Source organism: Nematolebias whitei, chromosome 7, assembly GCF_014905685.2.
Source record: "Nematolebias whitei isolate Nwh7 chromosome 7, NemWhi1, whole genome shotgun sequence".
Lineage (NCBI taxonomy): Eukaryota > Metazoa > Chordata > Actinopteri > Cyprinodontiformes > Rivulidae > Nematolebias > Nematolebias whitei.
Genome location: NC_056504.1, coordinates 41809100 through 41828639, shown reverse-complemented (window position 1 = coordinate 41828639; position 19540 = coordinate 41809100). Strand labels below are relative to the sequence as shown.

General features: G+C 39.6%; 1 protein-coding gene across 1 annotated transcript in view; it reads left to right on the top strand.

The window, feature by feature from the left end:
• Window positions 1-2505: 2505 nt before the first annotated feature.
• The window catches only part of LOC119412840 (zinc finger protein 385A), a 34451-nt gene continuing 17416 nt past the window's right edge, over window positions 2506-19540 (top strand). The window contains exons 1-2 of the mRNA XM_037679877.1: window positions 2506-2895; window positions 18327-18472. Of these exons, the coding sequence (XP_037535805.1) occupies window positions 2886-2895; window positions 18327-18472 (156 nt within the window). The 5' untranslated portion in view covers window positions 2506-2885. The remainder of the gene's footprint in view (window positions 2896-18326; window positions 18473-19540) is intronic.

Below are 19540 nucleotides of genomic sequence, written 5' to 3'. Positions count from 1 at the left end.
AGGGCGAGGAGCTCAAATTAGAGCCACTGCTCCTCTGCATTGAATAAAGGCAGTTGTTGTAGTTTTGGGATCTGGTAAAGATGCTTCAGGGGAGGCAATACAAACATGTCCCAGAGATTATATGGAAATATGTGTCATAGATGGTTGGTTTGGAGTCCCCCAAGGTGAGCTGGAGGAAGAAGCTGAGGAGAGGGAGACTGAACATTTCAGGATGGATGGATTTCTGCATGAATGGATGGATAGATAGATGGATGGATGGATGGATGGATGGATGGATGGATGGATGGATGGATGGATGGATGGATGGATGGATGGGTGGATGGACATATATACAAGTGCTTACTAACTGCACAGTTTGTCTTTACACCTCAGAGACATTCCAGTGTGTGTACAGTAAGTGTGAGCAGTATGTTTGTGTATAGAGTAATTGCGTGCATACAGTCAGTGAGTGTATGCAATTATTGTGTGTATATAGTATGTTTGTATGCATTAAGTGTGTGTATACAGTATGTGTGCGCATACAGTCAGCATGTGTAAACAACTAGTGTGTTTATGTGTGATGCATGCTGACCATCCCCAGTTTTCATTCATGCAACTCTCATTTTAACATCAGCACCTGCTCATTTTGTTCTGTGTCAGAACTTCCAGACATCTATGCACAAACATACCATTTTCCACTTTAAATGACACAAATAAAAAGATTAAATTAGTCTGAGTAAAACATTGCTTCGCGTCTGAACAACGGACGTACCAAACTCTGCAACACAAACGTTCAGAAACACGAGAAAAGATAAGTGAGCTGCTTTCATCACCTCATCATTTCTTTGGCACTTTAAATTGTGAGTTGTTCGCTGAATACTCTCTCGTGGACATTTCACTGGTGTTAGACATCAAATGAAGACATCATTTAACTTTGGCAGAACTCATCTCGACTCATTGCTAACGACCAAAGCTAAAATTAGAGTAACTAGCCTGTCAACGCAGTTATGACCTACTGGGGCAGGTTGGACGAATGATAGTGTAGTAGAGCTCACAAGCACATAATCAAACTCACACACATGCACAAACACACATTTCACCAACACACACACATAAACGCACATAGGACTTTCTTACTACATTACAATTATTCAGCAAGCTCCGATATAAAATGTACTCATGAAACATTTTAGAAATATTATTGAAGAGAAGAAACCATGAAGTCAACTACATAATCCCAAATAATGAGAGCTACTAAAGTATCATTAGAGAGCATATTTGAATAATGTGTTTATTATAGCTTTAAAGGCAACACCGACAGTGTCCACTAATACACGTGTTTTTTTATTTTACAAGTCTTGTTAACAACATAAAAAGTAGTTTTAAATTCCCAGAGGAGCCAAAAAAAAAAAAAAAACCACTTACACACATGCAGTATCACTTGTTACATGAGCCCAGCGGTCTGGTTTTGTTTTCCCGTGGTGACATCCATTAAAGTCCTGCTGAGTCTGACCCTCCACCCTCAGACAGCCACATTAGCACCTGGCCCATTGGTTACAACAATACACCTGCCTGCATTATTCAGGCCGACTCTACTAATGAGGAAACCTTATCACACAAATACATAAACCCTCCTGGGTTTGCACACACATATACACACACACGTGCATTCCCCCCCCCCCCCCACACACACACACACACAAACACAGAGAGACGCATAGAACATTATATTTACTTTGCTATATATATTTTCTTTTGTCTAGCTAAATCCAGCTATCGTGAGGTTTTGATGTATTATATAGTCTTTAAATTCTCAGTGTTTGCATTCTACGTTCAGTACATTGGTTTTAGTAAATGTCGTGCATGCAGTAAGCCTCTGAACTCTTTTAACAGTTCTACTTTTGCCTGTCAAACAGCTGTCAGCGTTCCCCCTTCAACCTGCTGTTTCACCACATCTTCCACACCCAACACTTTCATGCAAGAGTCAGTTTACATTAACCTCAATCTCCCCACCCCTCCCCATCATGTTTCATCCAGTCTCTCGAGCTGTCAGTCTGACTTCCACCTCATTTTGGTTTCCTCACCCAGCTTTCTGAATATAGCACCCTTGTGAACTCGGTCAGCGTTTTTCAAGCGTATACCACCGTCCGAAAACCAACACAGAGACAAAAGGAAGAGAAAGCACCCAGGGTCGTGCTGTGAGAGAGGAGGATGTTTTCAGAGCAGGCATCGATGCACCTATATTTCAGAAGTTGTTGATGAGATGAAGGAGGCTGAGCACAAAGTGAGGCAAGAGGCACGAGAGGAGAAAAATGGCCTATAGTAAACAGCATGGAAAAGGGTGACAGAGGGAGAGGGAGAGCAGAATCGACAGCAGCATTATCGCTCTGCGTCCTGATTCAAACACCACAAAAAAATGCTCCTCTCCGACTGGGCTCATTGGCTGCACCTCTGGCCAATCGCAGCTTGGAATGCAAGGTGCCTTTAGGTTATACCAACCCCAAAATATGAGAGGAAGACAGAGAGAGGCGTGCTGTAGTGCAGAGGTTCCTCCTGTGAAGCTTCATCACTCCGGTGTTCCTCCTGCTGGAGTGGATACATCACAGTGAATAAATTACAGGCTTCATCGCAGTCGATTAAGTGCATATTTTTGTTGCAACCTTGGCTGCTGGGTTTCTCCTCTGGCAACAGCTGGTCGATCCGTGTGTCGAGATCGCAGGCTGAGGAAGCTTTTTTTTGTGTGTGGACCAGGAGATTAACAGTAGGGGAACCAAGTGAAAGTTTTGATGCTCATTCTCTTTTTTCCACGTTGAGAACCAGAAATGTGATCGCAAGATTTGAGTCACCCCAGTAGCTGATCGAAGAGTAGAGGAGTCAAGCCAGAAACAGAAGTGGAAAGATACAGGATGATCCTGGGTAAGAGAATGAGAAGTTGTTGTTTCTGCACTTTACTCGTATTGATCTAATTGATTCGCTTTTCACAGTTTCACACTCTTGTCAAGGTAGTCACTCAGTTTGTCCACAAAGAATCTGGTTGTCATATTTTATCTCAGACAATATGCTTTCTTCAGCAAATATGACGGAAGCTTGAAGTCTGGAAAATCTGGATGATGGGAGCAGAACTTGACATGTATGGTCAGCCTGAAATGTCAAAAGGAAATATGGAAATCAAAGTAATAGACAAAGAAGAAGATGGCCATCTTTGTTATCCACAGTAATACCCCCAAAGCTCAGCACATTTCTGTTTTCAAGCATAAATGAACTGAGAGAGAAGTATTTTTCGCCTCCAGTGGGGCACAACACTAGGCAGCACAATGTATTGACATTTTTTTGTGATCGCAATATCAATATCTAATAGCAATATTGCAAAAGACTGTAGAGCTACAATAAATACCAAGTTGCATTCCAGTAATGTTGTTGGTCAGTCAGATGGACTCTCGTTGCTCTTGATGACGTCCAAGTGCACAGAAAGTGTTGTGAGCATCATGATACCAGAACATGCTGTTTTTTCCAACCAATATTGTTGTTGCAAATTCAAAAATATCACGATCACACATTTTCTCTAATATTGTGAAACCCTTAACAAAGGCACAGCTTTTTGTATGTTTTCTTTAACAATCCACAACTTAAAATCTAGATGGGTTAACGTCTGAAAGGAAGCACTGTTGCCTTTGAGCTAGCTCAGGATGGGCGACTGCGACGAAACGAAGACTCAACGCAATCTGCTGGTTTCCTTCATTCCTTACTAATTGGCATTTTTACATGAATGTTTCTGTTCAGTGCCCTGAGATGACTTCTGTTGTGACTTGATGCTATATAAATAAACTGAATTGAATTGAATTGAAGACTGCAAATCATCTGCTTCATTAATTAGCCTTTTTTTTTTTTTTACAAGCGTGAGCATTTTCTGTTTTCTCATCCGTTCATTTGATTATTTTGTTCTGGGTTTATAGCTTTATTAGCCAGTTTTTATCAGTTGTTTTACCTTCCTGCAGTCAGTGTTCGTGACTTCAACAGACTGGATCAGCTCAGTGCAGGCAGCGGCAGTAACATAAGAACACGACTGGTTTTATTGTACAAAATACAACCACAATTAAAAGACAGAAGCCTTACAGAGGACCTTCTTTTACTGATGAAAGCTTAATAAAAACAACTATGTAAGGTAATAACAATTAATTTGCATTCAAATGCAAATTAGGTGCGGGTCTGCTTAAGCATTTTATGTCTCTGGTTTAACAATGATGATGTTTAATGTTCTGCAGAGTGTTACAGTAGCCGCTTCATGTCTTGCATCTATTTTTATTACAAGGTTAACATTTTCTCATTTTTGCACTGTGATGTCATCACATGCCGTAGGTTTTACAATGAGTCACCTTGTTCTTTTCAACGTCCTTTCTGTTTATTAATATGATTGCCGGCAAGCAGCGTTACAGTGGATTTGATTAACTGCAGTGACCTTGTTCCACGTACATCGACTAAATATTTGCTGCTCTAACCTCTGCTCGGGCCTCCCTGTGATCTAAGCGAGAGCTTGTGGTAATCCTTTTCCCACTGCGGAGGATTTAACTCTACATGCATTATAACCCCCCACCCCTCCAAACATACAGACACATAAACAGAACAGCATGAGCTGATGAGATTTTTGTAAACTGCATTAGCTTCGCTTTAGATAGAGAGGTAGATCCAGGGACCGAAATAGGACAATGGCATTGATGACAAAGACAAACGAGGAGTGAAAGCCTCCACTTTCTTCTTCATCTAGCCCAGTTTTTTGAATATTTTGTTACTTCATGCACATCCTCCATTGACTACTGAAAGAACACAGTGAACATCTGAGACTGAGAGAAATGTGCTAAAGCTGGCTCCCCTCGATGTAGAGCAGTGTAGGTTTAGTAACTCTTGTGTAATTTTTGTGATGAATATTTCAGACCCAGGGGTTTTTATTTATTCAAAAGTGAGCCAAGGCTTCCTCTAGTCTGATGCAAAGACCGCACTCAGCACTATCTAAAAGTTCATCGCTTGCATCAACCGATGTCGCACAGACACACAGACAGACGAATGTGGCTATCTGGCTGCACAAACGCAGACACACATGTAGTTTCAAGCCAAATTTTCCCATATAAAATAGCCCTATGAAAGAATCACAGATACATGTTGTCCCTGATAAACAAGATGACCTTTACATTTGAGCAATTCAATGAAGGGTGAGAAGTATTGACATTTAAAATGGAGAAACAGACCCGTCACTCTGTGCGTTTCACAAAGTTCAGCCATCTCGGAAAGCTGAAACTGTGAAACAAGCTGTTTGAAGTCAGATAAGAGAAGGTTAAATCACAAGATATGTCTTTACAATCTGTAAAAACAAGATGAACAGAGCCGCTGTGACGTCACACAGGAAACATGGCATGTGTGTTGTGATGTTTTTCTTGTGAAACAACGTGATTTTATTTTTTTACTTCACGTGAACAGATTAGTTCAAGTGTCAAGAAATAATCCTCACCATATACTTCTGTTATATCTGGCTAACATTTGCAAACTTTTCACCCATTTAGAGTCTATTTTTGTTGGATAATTTAATTATCCTATCATCATCTCATTAATTGAATAAGCCACAATGAATGCAAGAAGATAATTTCAACCCAGGTGTACTTCTTGCATTGAAAACAGGCTTACATCAATGTCATATGAAGCTCTGGTCCAAAGTCTGCCCACAGACAGAGTTAGAAAAAGCTTGAACACCCATTATCAGACGCAGAGGCAAGATCAAGACGACCTCTGCTTCACAGCTCACAGTTTTAGAAGGCATCAGAAGTTATCAGCTATCAATTATCAATTATCAGGCTCCTCTCTGAGTAGACAAAAAGACTCTCTTGACGTCACACACATGGTTCTATATTAATTTAACATCAGTAAGTGAAAACATCCATGACCTTTACATTTTTATTGTCTTGTTTCCACTTTACTCTTATATTTAAAAAAAAAATATCACCCACCATGAAAGGCAGGTGATCATGTAATTGCTTGTATTCGTGTTAGCAAAATATCTCATGAACTATCAGACAGACGCTAATGCAACTCTCAGGAAGTACAGTAATCGTTTGCCATTACAAATGATTAACTTTTAAAGTCAGCCCAATTCAAAATGGCCGTCACAGCTAACTGAGATTAACAAACTCAACATGGGCTTTAATTTATTTAATTATGCAGATTTTGAGCTGAGCTATGTTGCTGTCGTTGCTGAGAGTAATCCCCATCACATACTCTGAGTATGCTAACAGATTATATTGTTTAAAGCTTTAGCATGCAAAACAGTGGGCAATATGTATATCTTCAAGGAATGTTGCAAGTTATGAGTTATTTGTTAGTGGAAGGACCTAGGACACATTTATGGTTAAGAAACTTTCGCATTTGATGGAAGGGAATCAGATTACACTTATAGTCTCATATTCAGGATTATTTAAACTGAATTTAATTTATTCAGTCGGATCATAATTTGTTATTTCCAGCAAAGACATGATTTGCAGTCCAGCCTGTCAGGCACGTGGCTAACTGGACACCAAAAATGACTTTAAGCACAGTGCAGTTGCTCATTTTGTTTGGTGCAGCCTGCTGTCACTGTGCGAGCTTCTGAGAAACCTTGCGTTGTCACTGCAAAAACACTTGTCAACACCATTTTCTGCTCGCTGACTCTGACAACATGTCAAGTGGAGCTGACCTACAAGAGCCGTGTTTGCGCACCTGTAAAAACTGACGAAATAAAAGGGTGTTGGTGGTGGCTGTCAGGTGGAACTTCAGTCTCATCACTTCTTATGATAAAGATGTGAAAAGATGGAGGTCTAGTTAATACAATTATATGTACTCTTCTAAGTAGCTAAAAGGGGAAACAATCAGGTAACATAGCTGAAAACCATCACACTTATGGTTATTTTTATCTTTTATTCCATGATGCATCCCAACAAGAAACCTTAGATCTAGTCATGGAAGAAAGTGAAGTATCCAACATTTAGTTTTGAGATAGTTATAGTAAAAATCAAAAGTAAAAAAGAAAAACTTACTGCAAAAAGCACTCCTGTCCATCATTAGTTTGTGGGAAGAATGCCAAAAGTAGCAGCAAGGGACGAGATTTGAGAATTACACGTCCTTGTAGTTAGTAGCTTAATATTTTCAAGTTATGCAGACCACAGCTGAACTGCTGCCTGACTCGTTTCTCTGTGTAACCCCTGCTTGTTGCTTTATGACCTCAATACCTTTGGATTCCAGTCAGTGACAAGAATACAGCCTGTAATTTCGGCTTTTATGTGGAAAAGGAGCTATATATGAAGCTTACTGCACTCACTTCTATGAAGTAAAGTATTTATTACCCTTGTGTGTTCTTACAGCATCCCATGCCATTGCTTTGTGCTCTTTTGCACGTTCTTTTTTTTTTTGTATGCCCTTTGTAATTTACACTCCCAGCTTTCTATAGGTTTGTTTCTGCAGTTGTCTGCTGTTCTGCCTCCCAGCAGGTGTGTAAATGGTTTTACAAAAGAAATAATAATGTGTGGCTGCTAGTTATGTTGACAAAGTGGATCTCCTGATGGCTTTCTCTTTGCCCTGAGTGTCTTTGTGATGTAGAGCCCTCTGTTTGCCTTAAACTGTGAAACATGTCAGCAGTTTAATGAGAGCAGGAGAGTTAGCAGGATGATCTAACTCTTCACTACAGCGCTGGAGCCTGAGAAGAAACATAAGACAGCAGGACGAATCCAAGCTTCTTTCTTAAACAAAGACCTGCAGCTAGCTTCTGCATCCTCATAACTTGAAAAAAATGTCAAACGTGGAAAGGGTGATTTTTAAGAGTCAAGTTACTTGGTAAGCAGCACAGTGGCTCAGCTGGTAGAGTTGTTGTCTCTCAGCAAGAAGGTTGTTGGATTGAATTCCAGCCGAGGGCCTTTCTGGGTGGAGTTTGCATGTTCTCTCCGTGCATGTGTGGGTTTTCTCCCGGTACTCCAGTTTCCTCCCACAAACCAAAAACATGCAAGTTAGGCTGATTGGTAACTCTAAAATGTCCCTAGAATGAGTGAGAGAGAGAGAGAATAGTTGTTTGTCACGTTTGTCTCTTTGTGGCCCTGTGATGGACTTGCAACCTGTCCAGGGTGTCCCCCACCTCTCTCACAGTGACCTGCTGGATATGGGCACCAGTGACCCCCATGACCTGAAAAGGAAGAAGCAGGTAAAGATAATGGATGTAACATCACATGGTACTATGGATCCATCCATAGATGGATGGATGGCTGTTCACAAACAGTGATAGGACAAAGTAAGGTGTGAACATGATGTTTTACCATGTGTTTTGCTTTATGTTTCAAATCTCACCTAAGTCCATGAGCTTTGATATCGGACTGAAAAAAATAGATAACAAATTCACATTCTTCTCTTTGGTGGAAGCTGAAATGAGCCAGTTGAGGTGGTTTGGACATCTGGTTAGGATGCTTTCTGGATGCTTTCCAAAGGAGGTGTTTCAGACATGTCCCATTGGCATGAGACCCTGGAGCAGAGCCAGAACTCACTGGAGAAACTATATCTCAGCTGACCTGAGAATGTCTCTGTGTCCCTCCAGATGAGCTGAATGAGGTTGCTGTCAAAAGAAAGGGTTAAGGATCTAAGCTGTTGCTCCCTCAACTTGGTTTTGAATAAACAGATGCTGAGGGAGGGAGAGATGGATGGACAGTCAGCTGTGGCTGAGGGGTGAGAGTAGTCGTTCTCCAATGCAAGAGTTAGGGTTTCAATTCCACCAGCAGTCACATGCTGAAGTGTCCCTGGGCACCACACTGAACCCTTCATTGCCTCCGATGTGTGTCCCATCGTATGAATGTGATAAAGCTCTGATTATTATCTGGATCTAGTAGAGTGCTGTATGAATGAGTAAATGAGGGCACAGATTGTGTTGTAAAGCACTTTGAGTATCTTGATAAGATTAAAAGGTGCTATATAAGTACAGTCCATTTACCATGAATGGATGTTTTAAAATATGTCCTGGTCAGGTATGCCTTGAATGACAAATGTTAAATTTTATTATATTTTATTATCCTGTTTATCACTCATAATCTTCCTGGGAGCACAATTTGCAAAATTTAGAAATTTACCACTGAAAAATGTTATACCTTGAATTTTTATAGCTCACCTTTAAGCACAAATGTAAAAGAAAGCAAAGCCTTTTTTTTAACAAACTGTTTGTCCAGGATAAACTATAGTTAATAAAATAAACCTGTATCATTTGAAACCATCCTTGAGGAACATGAAGATTCAGATCCAAACTTGGAGCTAAAAACTGGACTTGGAATAAAAATGGCCACGAGGAGAGCGACAAGCAGAAATATGCAAAATTATTCATAGATGTACGGCATTGTACAAGCAAAGGTTTGGCAGCCCTGTTGACTCGACTGCCTTCTTTGTTGTGATGATATGACATGATGTTTTTGAGCAGACATTAGCCGTGGAGCGGTCCAGCTGCAGGGAGAGTAACTGCCTTCACAACAGATGGTGTTTGTTCTGCACATTAACCTGCAGGTTAACAGTGTTCTTTACCTCCTCCGGTCACCTTGGACTCACCTCAAAGAATGCAGCTCCCCCCTCCCCCTTCTCCTTCTCTTTCCACCTCATCTCACCCCCTCCTCATCCAGACCTCTTTTCCTCGCTCAGTTGATCCTATCCAGTCAAACCATCACCATTATGTCTCACCCAGGTCTGCTTCTTATCTCTCGCTTCATGATTATCTTTTTTCCGTTCAACCTCATTTTGTTTCTAAATCATAAACTGGTAAAAGGCAAATGTTTTTAATATAAAATGGTAAAAAAAAAATAAAAAAAAAAAAACCTCCAATTGTATCATGTGATGATTAGAATTCCAATGATCGCAGAGCCTAAAACTCTACAGGGCAAAACAAAACGGTTCTTTCGTTACAAAATCTGCATGAAATTGCAAAGTCGAGCTGCAGAAGGACTTGCTCGTCTCCAGAGCACAACATGCACACACAAACGTGCACTTTTCCAGTGAAAATAGACTTCTGAGAGTTCTCTAGGAGGCGGCATTTAAGCCTGGCCACTGGAGTGCAAAGCATCTATCATTAAAACAAAGTGCAGAGTGAAATCAAACGTGTTCTCCTTCACTGGCGCTCGTCTCCTCTTCACTGTGCCCTTTCTTTACTGTCCAGATCTCACACAAACCAACACACCATAAATCACCACTGAGTCCATAAGTTACTCCTTTTAGAGTGCCCTTCATTCAGACTCCAAAGGTTTGTGTGCCTGAAGTGTCTGTGTGTCGTCCCCCCACATAGGCTGGAATAACTGCCTTTTACTTGAGGGTAAGCTGAGCTGCAGCAAATTGGATTTCATGCTCAGCCCTTCGCAGTAGCTGCATGCAACATTAAAACAGAGCCATTTTCCCTCCACAAGTTAGCACCGCGAGAGGTTAGTCTCTCAAACAAACCTTTACACGTCATAGAAAACAATTGATTCAACAAATCATTTAGTGGTTTGATTTCACAAATGAGGGGTTGAGGTGTCGGCTCTGTCAAAAGGCGGCGTTGCTGCTGCAGAACTAGGAGCAGAAGCCATAAATCAAAAACGTACTAATGATACCATCTGCCACTAAATGTGCAATCAGCTCTTTTTCTACGTTGCTTCTTGCACAAGCTCACTGGAAATGACAAACCAAACTGCAGTGTTGTGCTTTTCTTGTTAACAGACAGACTCAGCGTCATCACAGAGTAGCATCTCTCTGCTGCAGTGACAGTGAGGGGAGGCTAATCCACCGTCGACTCTCATTTCAGAGTTGTCTTTGCACAGCAGGCCGTTTAGATGCAGATGTGATGGTCCTGTTCAGCTGACAGGCCTGAAACCAAAGGTAGCGGCTCAATTTTTGTTGTGTGTGTGTGGGTAAATCCTGCTGCGTTTCTGACTAGCATCAGATTTCATTTTGGTAGATGGTATGTAGCGATGTCCTCCATTCTTTTCCCACCTGGTGCCATCACGGAGCTGTGCAGGGAATGCAGAGAGGGTCCTATAGGACATTGCTGGCTTTGGCATTACCTCTATGATCATTAGAGATAAATTGGCTTAATGAATTGCCAATTTAGAAGACCTTAGTCACATCACACTGGTTAATGCTTGTCTGTGTGAGCATGATGTGGTTGGGGTACGAATCTTCTGGTTGTCTCTTTTGTTTCCCAACGTCTTTTTATTTCTGACCAGTGCCCCTTCATCACAATCCACACACAAACTCAATAAGCTATTACAAAGGCATTGATCTTTTTTTTTTATCACCAAAACATTTGCATTAGAAGAAAAGAAGAAAAAAAGAGTCGGTGGGATGACATTCATTTCAGTGGAGAGAAGGAGCTGTATATATCAGGGACCTAGATTTATTGAGTTTGGCAGCTCTTTAACACTTTAACGCTCCTCAGAATGTGTCCAATCAATGCTCTCCCTCCCGGCGTGTTTGCTGCCGAGGAGTCGCTGCGTTCTCTTATCTGATGTCATTGTAAATCACTCAGAAGGAGGGTAGGTCAGGGGGATAATACTGCCAGGCTCTCATTGAGCAGCTATGGGATGGCGCAGGAGTCAACAAAAAAGACTGTAAAAGAATGAGTGGGGCAATTTTAAATAAGCCACTCCCGTGTGTGCGTGTCTGCATCTTAAATAGAGATTTATTACAGAGATGTGCTGTGACCTTTCAATCGTAATGTAGCGTAAAAAGAGTTACAGCTTTACTCGAAGCATGGCAGGAATAGGCTTCATTAAGCAAAGGGGAAACAGTGATGATACCAACATTAATCCGCACAGCTGAGACATCCCTGGCCCTCTGTTGGCTCAAATTAACACAGGTTGAAATGTGTTAAAAACTCTTTTTACATGTGTTTTATTTATCATTTTGAATAATGTGACAAGTATAGGCAACACTATCTACATATCACCATATACAACTTAAAATATTAGGAATTCAGCTGACAAAAATAGTTACAGCTCTATAAATAAGTTGACCACACAATGAGAAATGTCTATTGTTGTTAAGTCGGAATTATTTTGGAGAAAGCACAATCCTGACTTTGTACATATAAGTTACTACATTTGATTTATGCAAAATACATAGATGTATAACATAAAATAGAAAAGTAATGAATCATTATGAAGAGCTGCACTCAAGCTGGGGGTGTTAGATTGTATTGAACTGCCCAGTATCACGTTAAAGCAGGTGATAAACCTGCCACACACCACAGAATAATGTATCACTGTCACATTTTCTTGCTTAAATCTATACGTTGGTGCCTGACTTCACCAGAGCGAAGACAATAAAATTCTGTGAGGCGACATGTTCACAATATGAAGGTAAGCACTGAAAGGGTCTTTTGTGTCTCATATTGTTACATCTAATGTTCATGAAAATGGGCTAAACTACACTATTTGCATGACTAAAATAAAATTTCAAATGTTAATAATGCAAAAGCACAGTTTAATCAATGTGCTATGATTGTTTCTGTTTCCAAGTCACAGTTTTACTGAGGAAATGAACCATCTTGTGATATCTTGTCATCTTTACTCTGGTTAATGAAAAAAAAAAAACCAACATTTTGTGTCAATTATTATTTCTGAAACCAAAAATTAAATAAAACATTTTGTACCAATTGAATTTGAAACAACAAAGTTTTTAAAACCTTAATCTTTTATAGCCTCTAATAGAGTAAATACTGTAAATATAAACTTTTTATTTGTCAAAACCTCACTTTGCTGTATTTGCAACATATACAGGTTTGTGAACAATTTTTAAACCATCCAAATTTTTAAATACCTTATTTCCAAAAATGACTTTATAGATACTTTTAATTAGTCTTGAAAAATGTTTATCTTTAGACTTTGGTTGCTGCTGCTGACAACCTTCAGTTGACAAACCAAAACCTTAAGTTTAACTCAGTTCGTGGTTTTATGGTACCACTTATAGAACCCAGCAGAAAAAAAACCCAAAACTCATCAAAGCTCAGGAATCACCCAGAAGCTGAAATATTTTGTGCACCCAGGTAAGTCTTTATTAACGGAAAATGTAAAAAAAAAAAATGTTGTGAACTTAAAATAGTTCATACAATGTGTAAAATCTAAAAATAAAAATAGTCAAAAGATCAATGGTACCCAAACAAGAGCCAGCCAAATCTAAAAATAAAAGAGTAAAAAAATAATTTTGAGCAGGATAAATGCAGGTATTATAGCCCTCCTGTCGCCCCCAAGCCAAAACATCTCAAGGACAATAGGAAGACCACAAGAGTGGTAATCTGTCATCCAAGTCCAAAAGCAAAAAGTCCCCAAAAGCTCCAATCTCCTATAATTATGCATTCTCAGAAAAAACACAGAGGCATAATTCTCCTACTGAATGTCTCAAAGTGGAACAACTCAAAATCCATCACTTCATATGATCTGGTAGCGTCAGCCATTCAGTGTTTGCTGATGACATTATGATTTCCAGCTTCTTTGCTTGCTTTGATACTTTTGAGCAGGGCTTTGAAGAGGTGTTGTTCAAAGCAGTATCTGCATGTGTGAGATGTTCAGAATCCTGCATTTTATACTATGACCTCTAACCCACTCTTTGGAGCAGATAAGGGTAGTTTAGGAGAGGGGTGCTCTACCTCAGCTAGCTGCTGTCACCACTTATTGGTACGTTTTCTGTATCAGGTGTATCTCTTGGACACCAGAGGATGTGATTATACAACAGAAATGACAGTCTATTCATCATCATCCTGAACCACGAGTCCTTTATTTAGGCTTCAAGTGTCCTCAGTGAAGGCTGGTCTTTGTTTTTTTATGGATTATGGGAGGGGTGCGCTGATCTGTGAGGCTTCAAGTTCGAAGTAAGCGTTGTTTTCTTCATCAAGGGCTCTGACAACTTCCGCCATTTCTTCCTCTTTTTCCCGTCTGACTGGTGTCCTCAGATTGTTGTCCCAAAATTCATCCTCCCCCTTGTAAATTTTGAAGGTCGTTCATTCTTCTTAAGTATAAGTATGCAGTAAGTGATCTGTGTTGTCATCATTGTATGTTCCCACACAATGACAAAATTAGTTCTCTGCATTTAACCCATCACACATGAAATACGCCCAGGTGGAGCAGTGGGCAGCTATGTAGGTGCCCGGGGAACAATTGGGGATTAGGTGACTTGCTCAAAGACACGACATGTGGGCATGACCTGTGACTTTCTGGTCCCAAGTCGGCTACCGTACCTCTACATATCTCAACCCCTCTTCAGTGGGATTGTTTCCAGATGTGTCTAAGATGAGATGACTGGATCTGAGACCTTGGTTTATTTTGTGCCGGCTAAAGATTTAAATTCAGGTTCATTTACCTCTGGTGGGAACTGATCTGACTCTCTCCAATTAAATAAACCTGATGAATTCAGTTTATTTTAACTGCTCCTTTGTTTCAAGAGTCAGCCCTAACACTACTGGTGAAAAGTAATGCACAAGTTAAACAGACCTCTCCTCTTCCTTCCACCTTAAGCTACACCAATGAAGGCACAACTTTCCATTGTTCAAGAAAATGGTAAATGAGAATGGTTTATGTGTGGGGGCAGAATTTGAAAATCTTAAAAAATATATATATATATGCAGGCAGGACTTGATGCAGGACCTGTGAGATACAGTTGATCATAAACTGTCAGCTGATAGCACTCTGGCGATCACATTTTTAGAGACAAAATACTATTCTATGTGTCAAATTGCATTATCTCTAGTGTTTTTTATAGATTCAGTTGTAAAAATGTGAGAAAATTGTGTCTTGATGACAAGCTGTTTGTAAAAACTGATTAAACAGCTGATTTAAATGTGGTTATTTTGCTAAGTTGTCTGTTAAGTGTTGAGTCCAAATTGTTTCGTTCCTTTAGTTTAGCAGCTTTTTTATGCCGGATTGATACATCCGAGTAAGGCTGCTTAAAAAAATTAATGAAATAAATCAAAGCAATGATAAAGTGAACTGAAAATGAGTGGGGAAAAAAAGCAGTAAAAATCCAAAGAAAAGAGAAAATCTGAATAAATATTCATCAAAACCCCTTTAAAATACATTTGTATTACAAACAGTCTGGCTTCCTGGTTGCAAAATATGAAGAAATGTAATGTCTGTCAAAATGTCTGCACAAAGCTGTATAAATATTGCGTTTTAGTTTATATACCTTTTGTAGTCACAAAGAAACAAAATAATCAAGGTTGACATTTTTCTGAATTTATAGTTGCTCTGATATCAAGCTGTGGAGATACAAACATTTGGTCTTTTAGCCAATCAGCAATGAACACACAAAACGCTGAAGTTCTTGTCCTTTGCTTCTGAAACCGATTAATAAAATATTCAAATTTATATTTCAAAAGGCCACACGGTAGATCAGTGGTTCATGCCATGATCCTGTGGTGCTGAGGCTGTGGGTTTGAACCCAGGTTGTGTCAGGAAAGACATCTTGCAAAAAATAATTGCCAGTTCTACTGTGTAAGTTTGCTTGCTGTATACTCAGTGATGTAGTCTACGCAATACATGTGTACATGGAGTATACCCACTAGAAGAGATTAAGAATTTCAGTATACCCACTTAAAAGTGCCCAATGATACATGGCATATCATTAAGCACGTGTCATTGATACATTAAACGGCAGTTAAACACTTCTGTAACAATCTATCTGTTTGCTTGGTTATTACATTTGCTTATCCAGCGAATTATTGTATTATTTTGTACTTAATACTTGAACATGTTTTGCTTTGATACTGTTTTATAAATTCTATAACATGATTTTAATACAAAGCCAACTGTTGTACACAGTTTCTTGTACATGTATTCAAATATAAGCGTCAAAGAAATTTGGAAATGTTCAGTATGCTTAAAAGTCAAAATAAATTGACGATTACATTGTACTAACCGGTATACATTGGTTTCTAAACACAGTATACCCACTACAAAATTGTAGACTACACCACTGTGTATACCCGTGTAGGAGTTAGCAGCCAAAACAGTTTCTGATATTTCAAGATGATTTACTGAACTTATTTCCTCTTGCATAATGCTGTGAACAAAGGTTTTTCATCTGTGCATGGTTTTTAACTCGGACTAATCTTGTTGCGCTGCTTTAAACAGAAACTCGGGGTGCTGCATGCCTCACGGGCATTTCAACTAATGCAGTTTTTCTTCTCCTAACCTCTGAATGCCTTCTGAAATGCAGTGTGGGCTACCCAAACACAAATGCCATCACTACTGAGCTTCATCTGCTTTGGCCTCCCAGGGCTGCCAGGATGAGAGTTTCCCCTCCATCTATTTCTGATGCTGACAGCACGTTCTTTACTTCACTGTTGCTGCCAGTGAAAGGAGCCTTCTCTATTGTCATCAAAATACCTGCTTTTCTTCTCAAATGTAACAAAACTGTCATCACAAAAAGTGGCAGCGCTAAAGAATGTTGACTTCAAAACCTCTGGAGAAAAGACTGGAGAAATTATCTGCTGATTTCATTCCGGAAAGAGAAATCAACGCAGGAAGCAGATGTGAAAAGAGGAGAGCCGCAGAGAAAGACGACGACGATGATGACGAGGATGAACTAAACAGAAGAACGGGTGCAGGACTGAGGGTGTAGATGAGGGCTATGGAGAGACACAGTGTAAGGGACCATGAAATGGAAACAGAAAACTGCGCACGCTGGGAGAAACGCAGAGAAAGAGAGAGACAGAAGGCGAAATTGAGAAAAGACTGATATCTGCAGCGGCCCAGCTGCGAAGCTTAAGGAGCTTAGCCCCCCTGCCCATCACAAAAGACTCCTCAAGAGCAGGCATTCACTGCCGCTGAGCTACTACTGGAAATAAAGTGAGCAGGAAGAGCTCCGAGAGGAGAGCTGCGGGTGGGGAGGGGGTGCTACACTGGCAAACCATGCAGAAGATCATTATTTAAGTTTTAAACAAACAGCGGAGAATAAAAACATAATTCAACCAGTGTGAGTTGGACCATGCCCTGCATGAAGTTTGCATGATGTTTAAAGTAACTGTGGGGAAATAAATCTTTGAATTTGCTTAAAAAAACTAGAAGCTGTTAGCTTAGCTTAGCACAAACCGGCTCTGACTGAAGGCCTCTAGTTAAAACAACTTTAATCTAAAACTAACTTTTTTCTACTCAGACGTTCTGTCTCGTGTATTTAGGCTGTAACAATGATGTGAAGTCAACTTTAATAGGGTTCATATCGTTTTTAACTTTGCAGTTAACACATGCACACGTAATACAACCCATATGCTGCATACCGGTATTTTATAAATCAAGTACCCCCGTTTTTTCTTGTTGTGTTTTTGGAACCAGAGTCTGCTCACTGGGACTGTGGGGGTTAAAGTCCCAACTTCTCCCTTGTGCATTGTTGTGATGCTCTTTTAAGCAATAAATTACCGATAAATATAATAGAAAATTTTGAATTTGAATATACAGCAGAAAGATAAGAACTTTGTGAATCAACAAGAATCAAAATCTGAAAAAAAAAAAAAAAAAAGATCTGAGTTGTAACATTTTATTGTATTAGCGTCCCATTTAATCAAGACAGTGGGACTTACAAAATGCTACTTGTTTATTTTAGTTGAAACAGCAAAATTGAGCCATCTTTTTGTTGCTTTTTGTTGTTGTGGCTCAAGAATAAAACACTGTAACTCTTATTATTTCAAAACAATCAAAATTTTAAAAATCGTAAACTATATCCTTACTCAAGAAATACATAAATATTTGGGCTCATATGATAGAATTTGATAAGGTGCTGATTTATAGTCATTCTAAATCATTAATTGAAATGTGGTTCTTTTTAACTGAACCTTAACTGAACTGAGCAATCTGTTTCTATTATAATTTTAAAACTTTAAGTGCAACTTTACAATTACTGTTGCGTCTATTGTAATTTTGAGAACAACTTTTTTCCCATGTTGATGTGTTTGTTCTATATTTCTGAAAATGCAGTTTGCATTTTAATCACTGATGTTTTGTTTGAAACCAGCTAAACAAAAGCTTGCACAAGTTGTACTTTTTTTCTGATTTGAGTCTAAATCTATATCTTTGTGTGACACTAAAAAAAGCAGTAACATCAAATCAAACAACCAGAACTGTCTCGTTGAAGAACGTCAGCATTTAGATTAAATTTGATCAGAAACTGAGGCACAGTTTATGTTTAGCCCAGGGAATGCTAAAGTAAAACCTCCATATTTTAATGGTCATAAATACTTTTGTTGTTATTTATTGTTACTGATAATGGTTTTTGATCTGCTTTACTTTTCATCTTTTTATTATAGTTTTCTATTTCCATCTTGACTCTTTCTTTCTCTATCTTTACAACAACAGGAAGTGTAAACCGACCCGGGCCGGTCCCTGCCTTCTTCAGGAATCCACCTGTCATGTCACCACACCTGGACATGAAAACCTTCCTCCAGTTCCCACTGAAATCACATCACCCAGCCAGCATGGGTCTCTTCCACAACTTTAAAGCAGTGAGTTCTCGCACATCAACATGAACGCAGGAGTGAGCAATCTTTTTTTTTAAATGATGGAAGAAACATCTGGCATTTGGTTCTGTCTTTAACTTGGCTGCCCCTTGTTAAAAAAAAAAAAAAGACCAAGCGATGAAGTGATTAAGATTTAACGCAGTGTATTTATTTTAACACAGCCTGTCTAAGATAATCTGATTTGGACACTTTTAAAATGGAGGTTCATAGAATAATCACTGCAACAGATTTGCTTCTAACTTGTTTCCAAAAGGTGGAAAATTATCTTAATGTGTCGCTAAGAACATTTGCTGAAGCAGAGGACATTTTTGCATCTATTTAAAAAAATAATCTGAATAACTTGATCTCATAAGATATTAGTAGATTTTTATCCTGTATTGTATAAGACATAGGCAATCATTACGTCTGTTTCAATAGTGTCCTGTTCAAATACATTGTGAATGTTGTCAAGATGTGGCGCAGTTGAGCTGCTGCCTCTCAGCGAGCTAGTTAACGGTTCAAATCCTGGACGGGGACCTTTCTGGGTGGAGTTGGCATGTTCTTTCTGTGCATGTGTGGATTTTCGCCGGGTACTCTGGTTTCCTCCCACAAAACAAACATGCATGTTAGTCTGATTGGTAACTCTAAATTGTTCCTAGGTGTGAGTGAGAGTGAATGGTTGTCTCGTTTGTTTCTATGTGTCCCAGTGATGGACTGGACACCTGTCCAGAGTGCCCCCCCACCTCTCGCACAGTGATTATTGGATATGGGCACCACTGACCCCTGCTACTCGAAAAGGAAGAAGTGGGTAAAGATAATTGGATGGATAGATGGATGGATGGATGGATGGATGGATGGATGGATGGATGGATGGATGGATGGATGGATGGATGGATGGATGGATGGATGGATGGATGGATGGATGGATGGATGGAAGGAAGGATGGATGGATGGATGGATGGAAGGATGGATGGATGGATGGATGGATGGATGGATGGATGGATGGATGGATGGATGGATGGATGGATGGATGGAAGGAAGGATGGATGGATGGATGGATGGATGGATGGATGG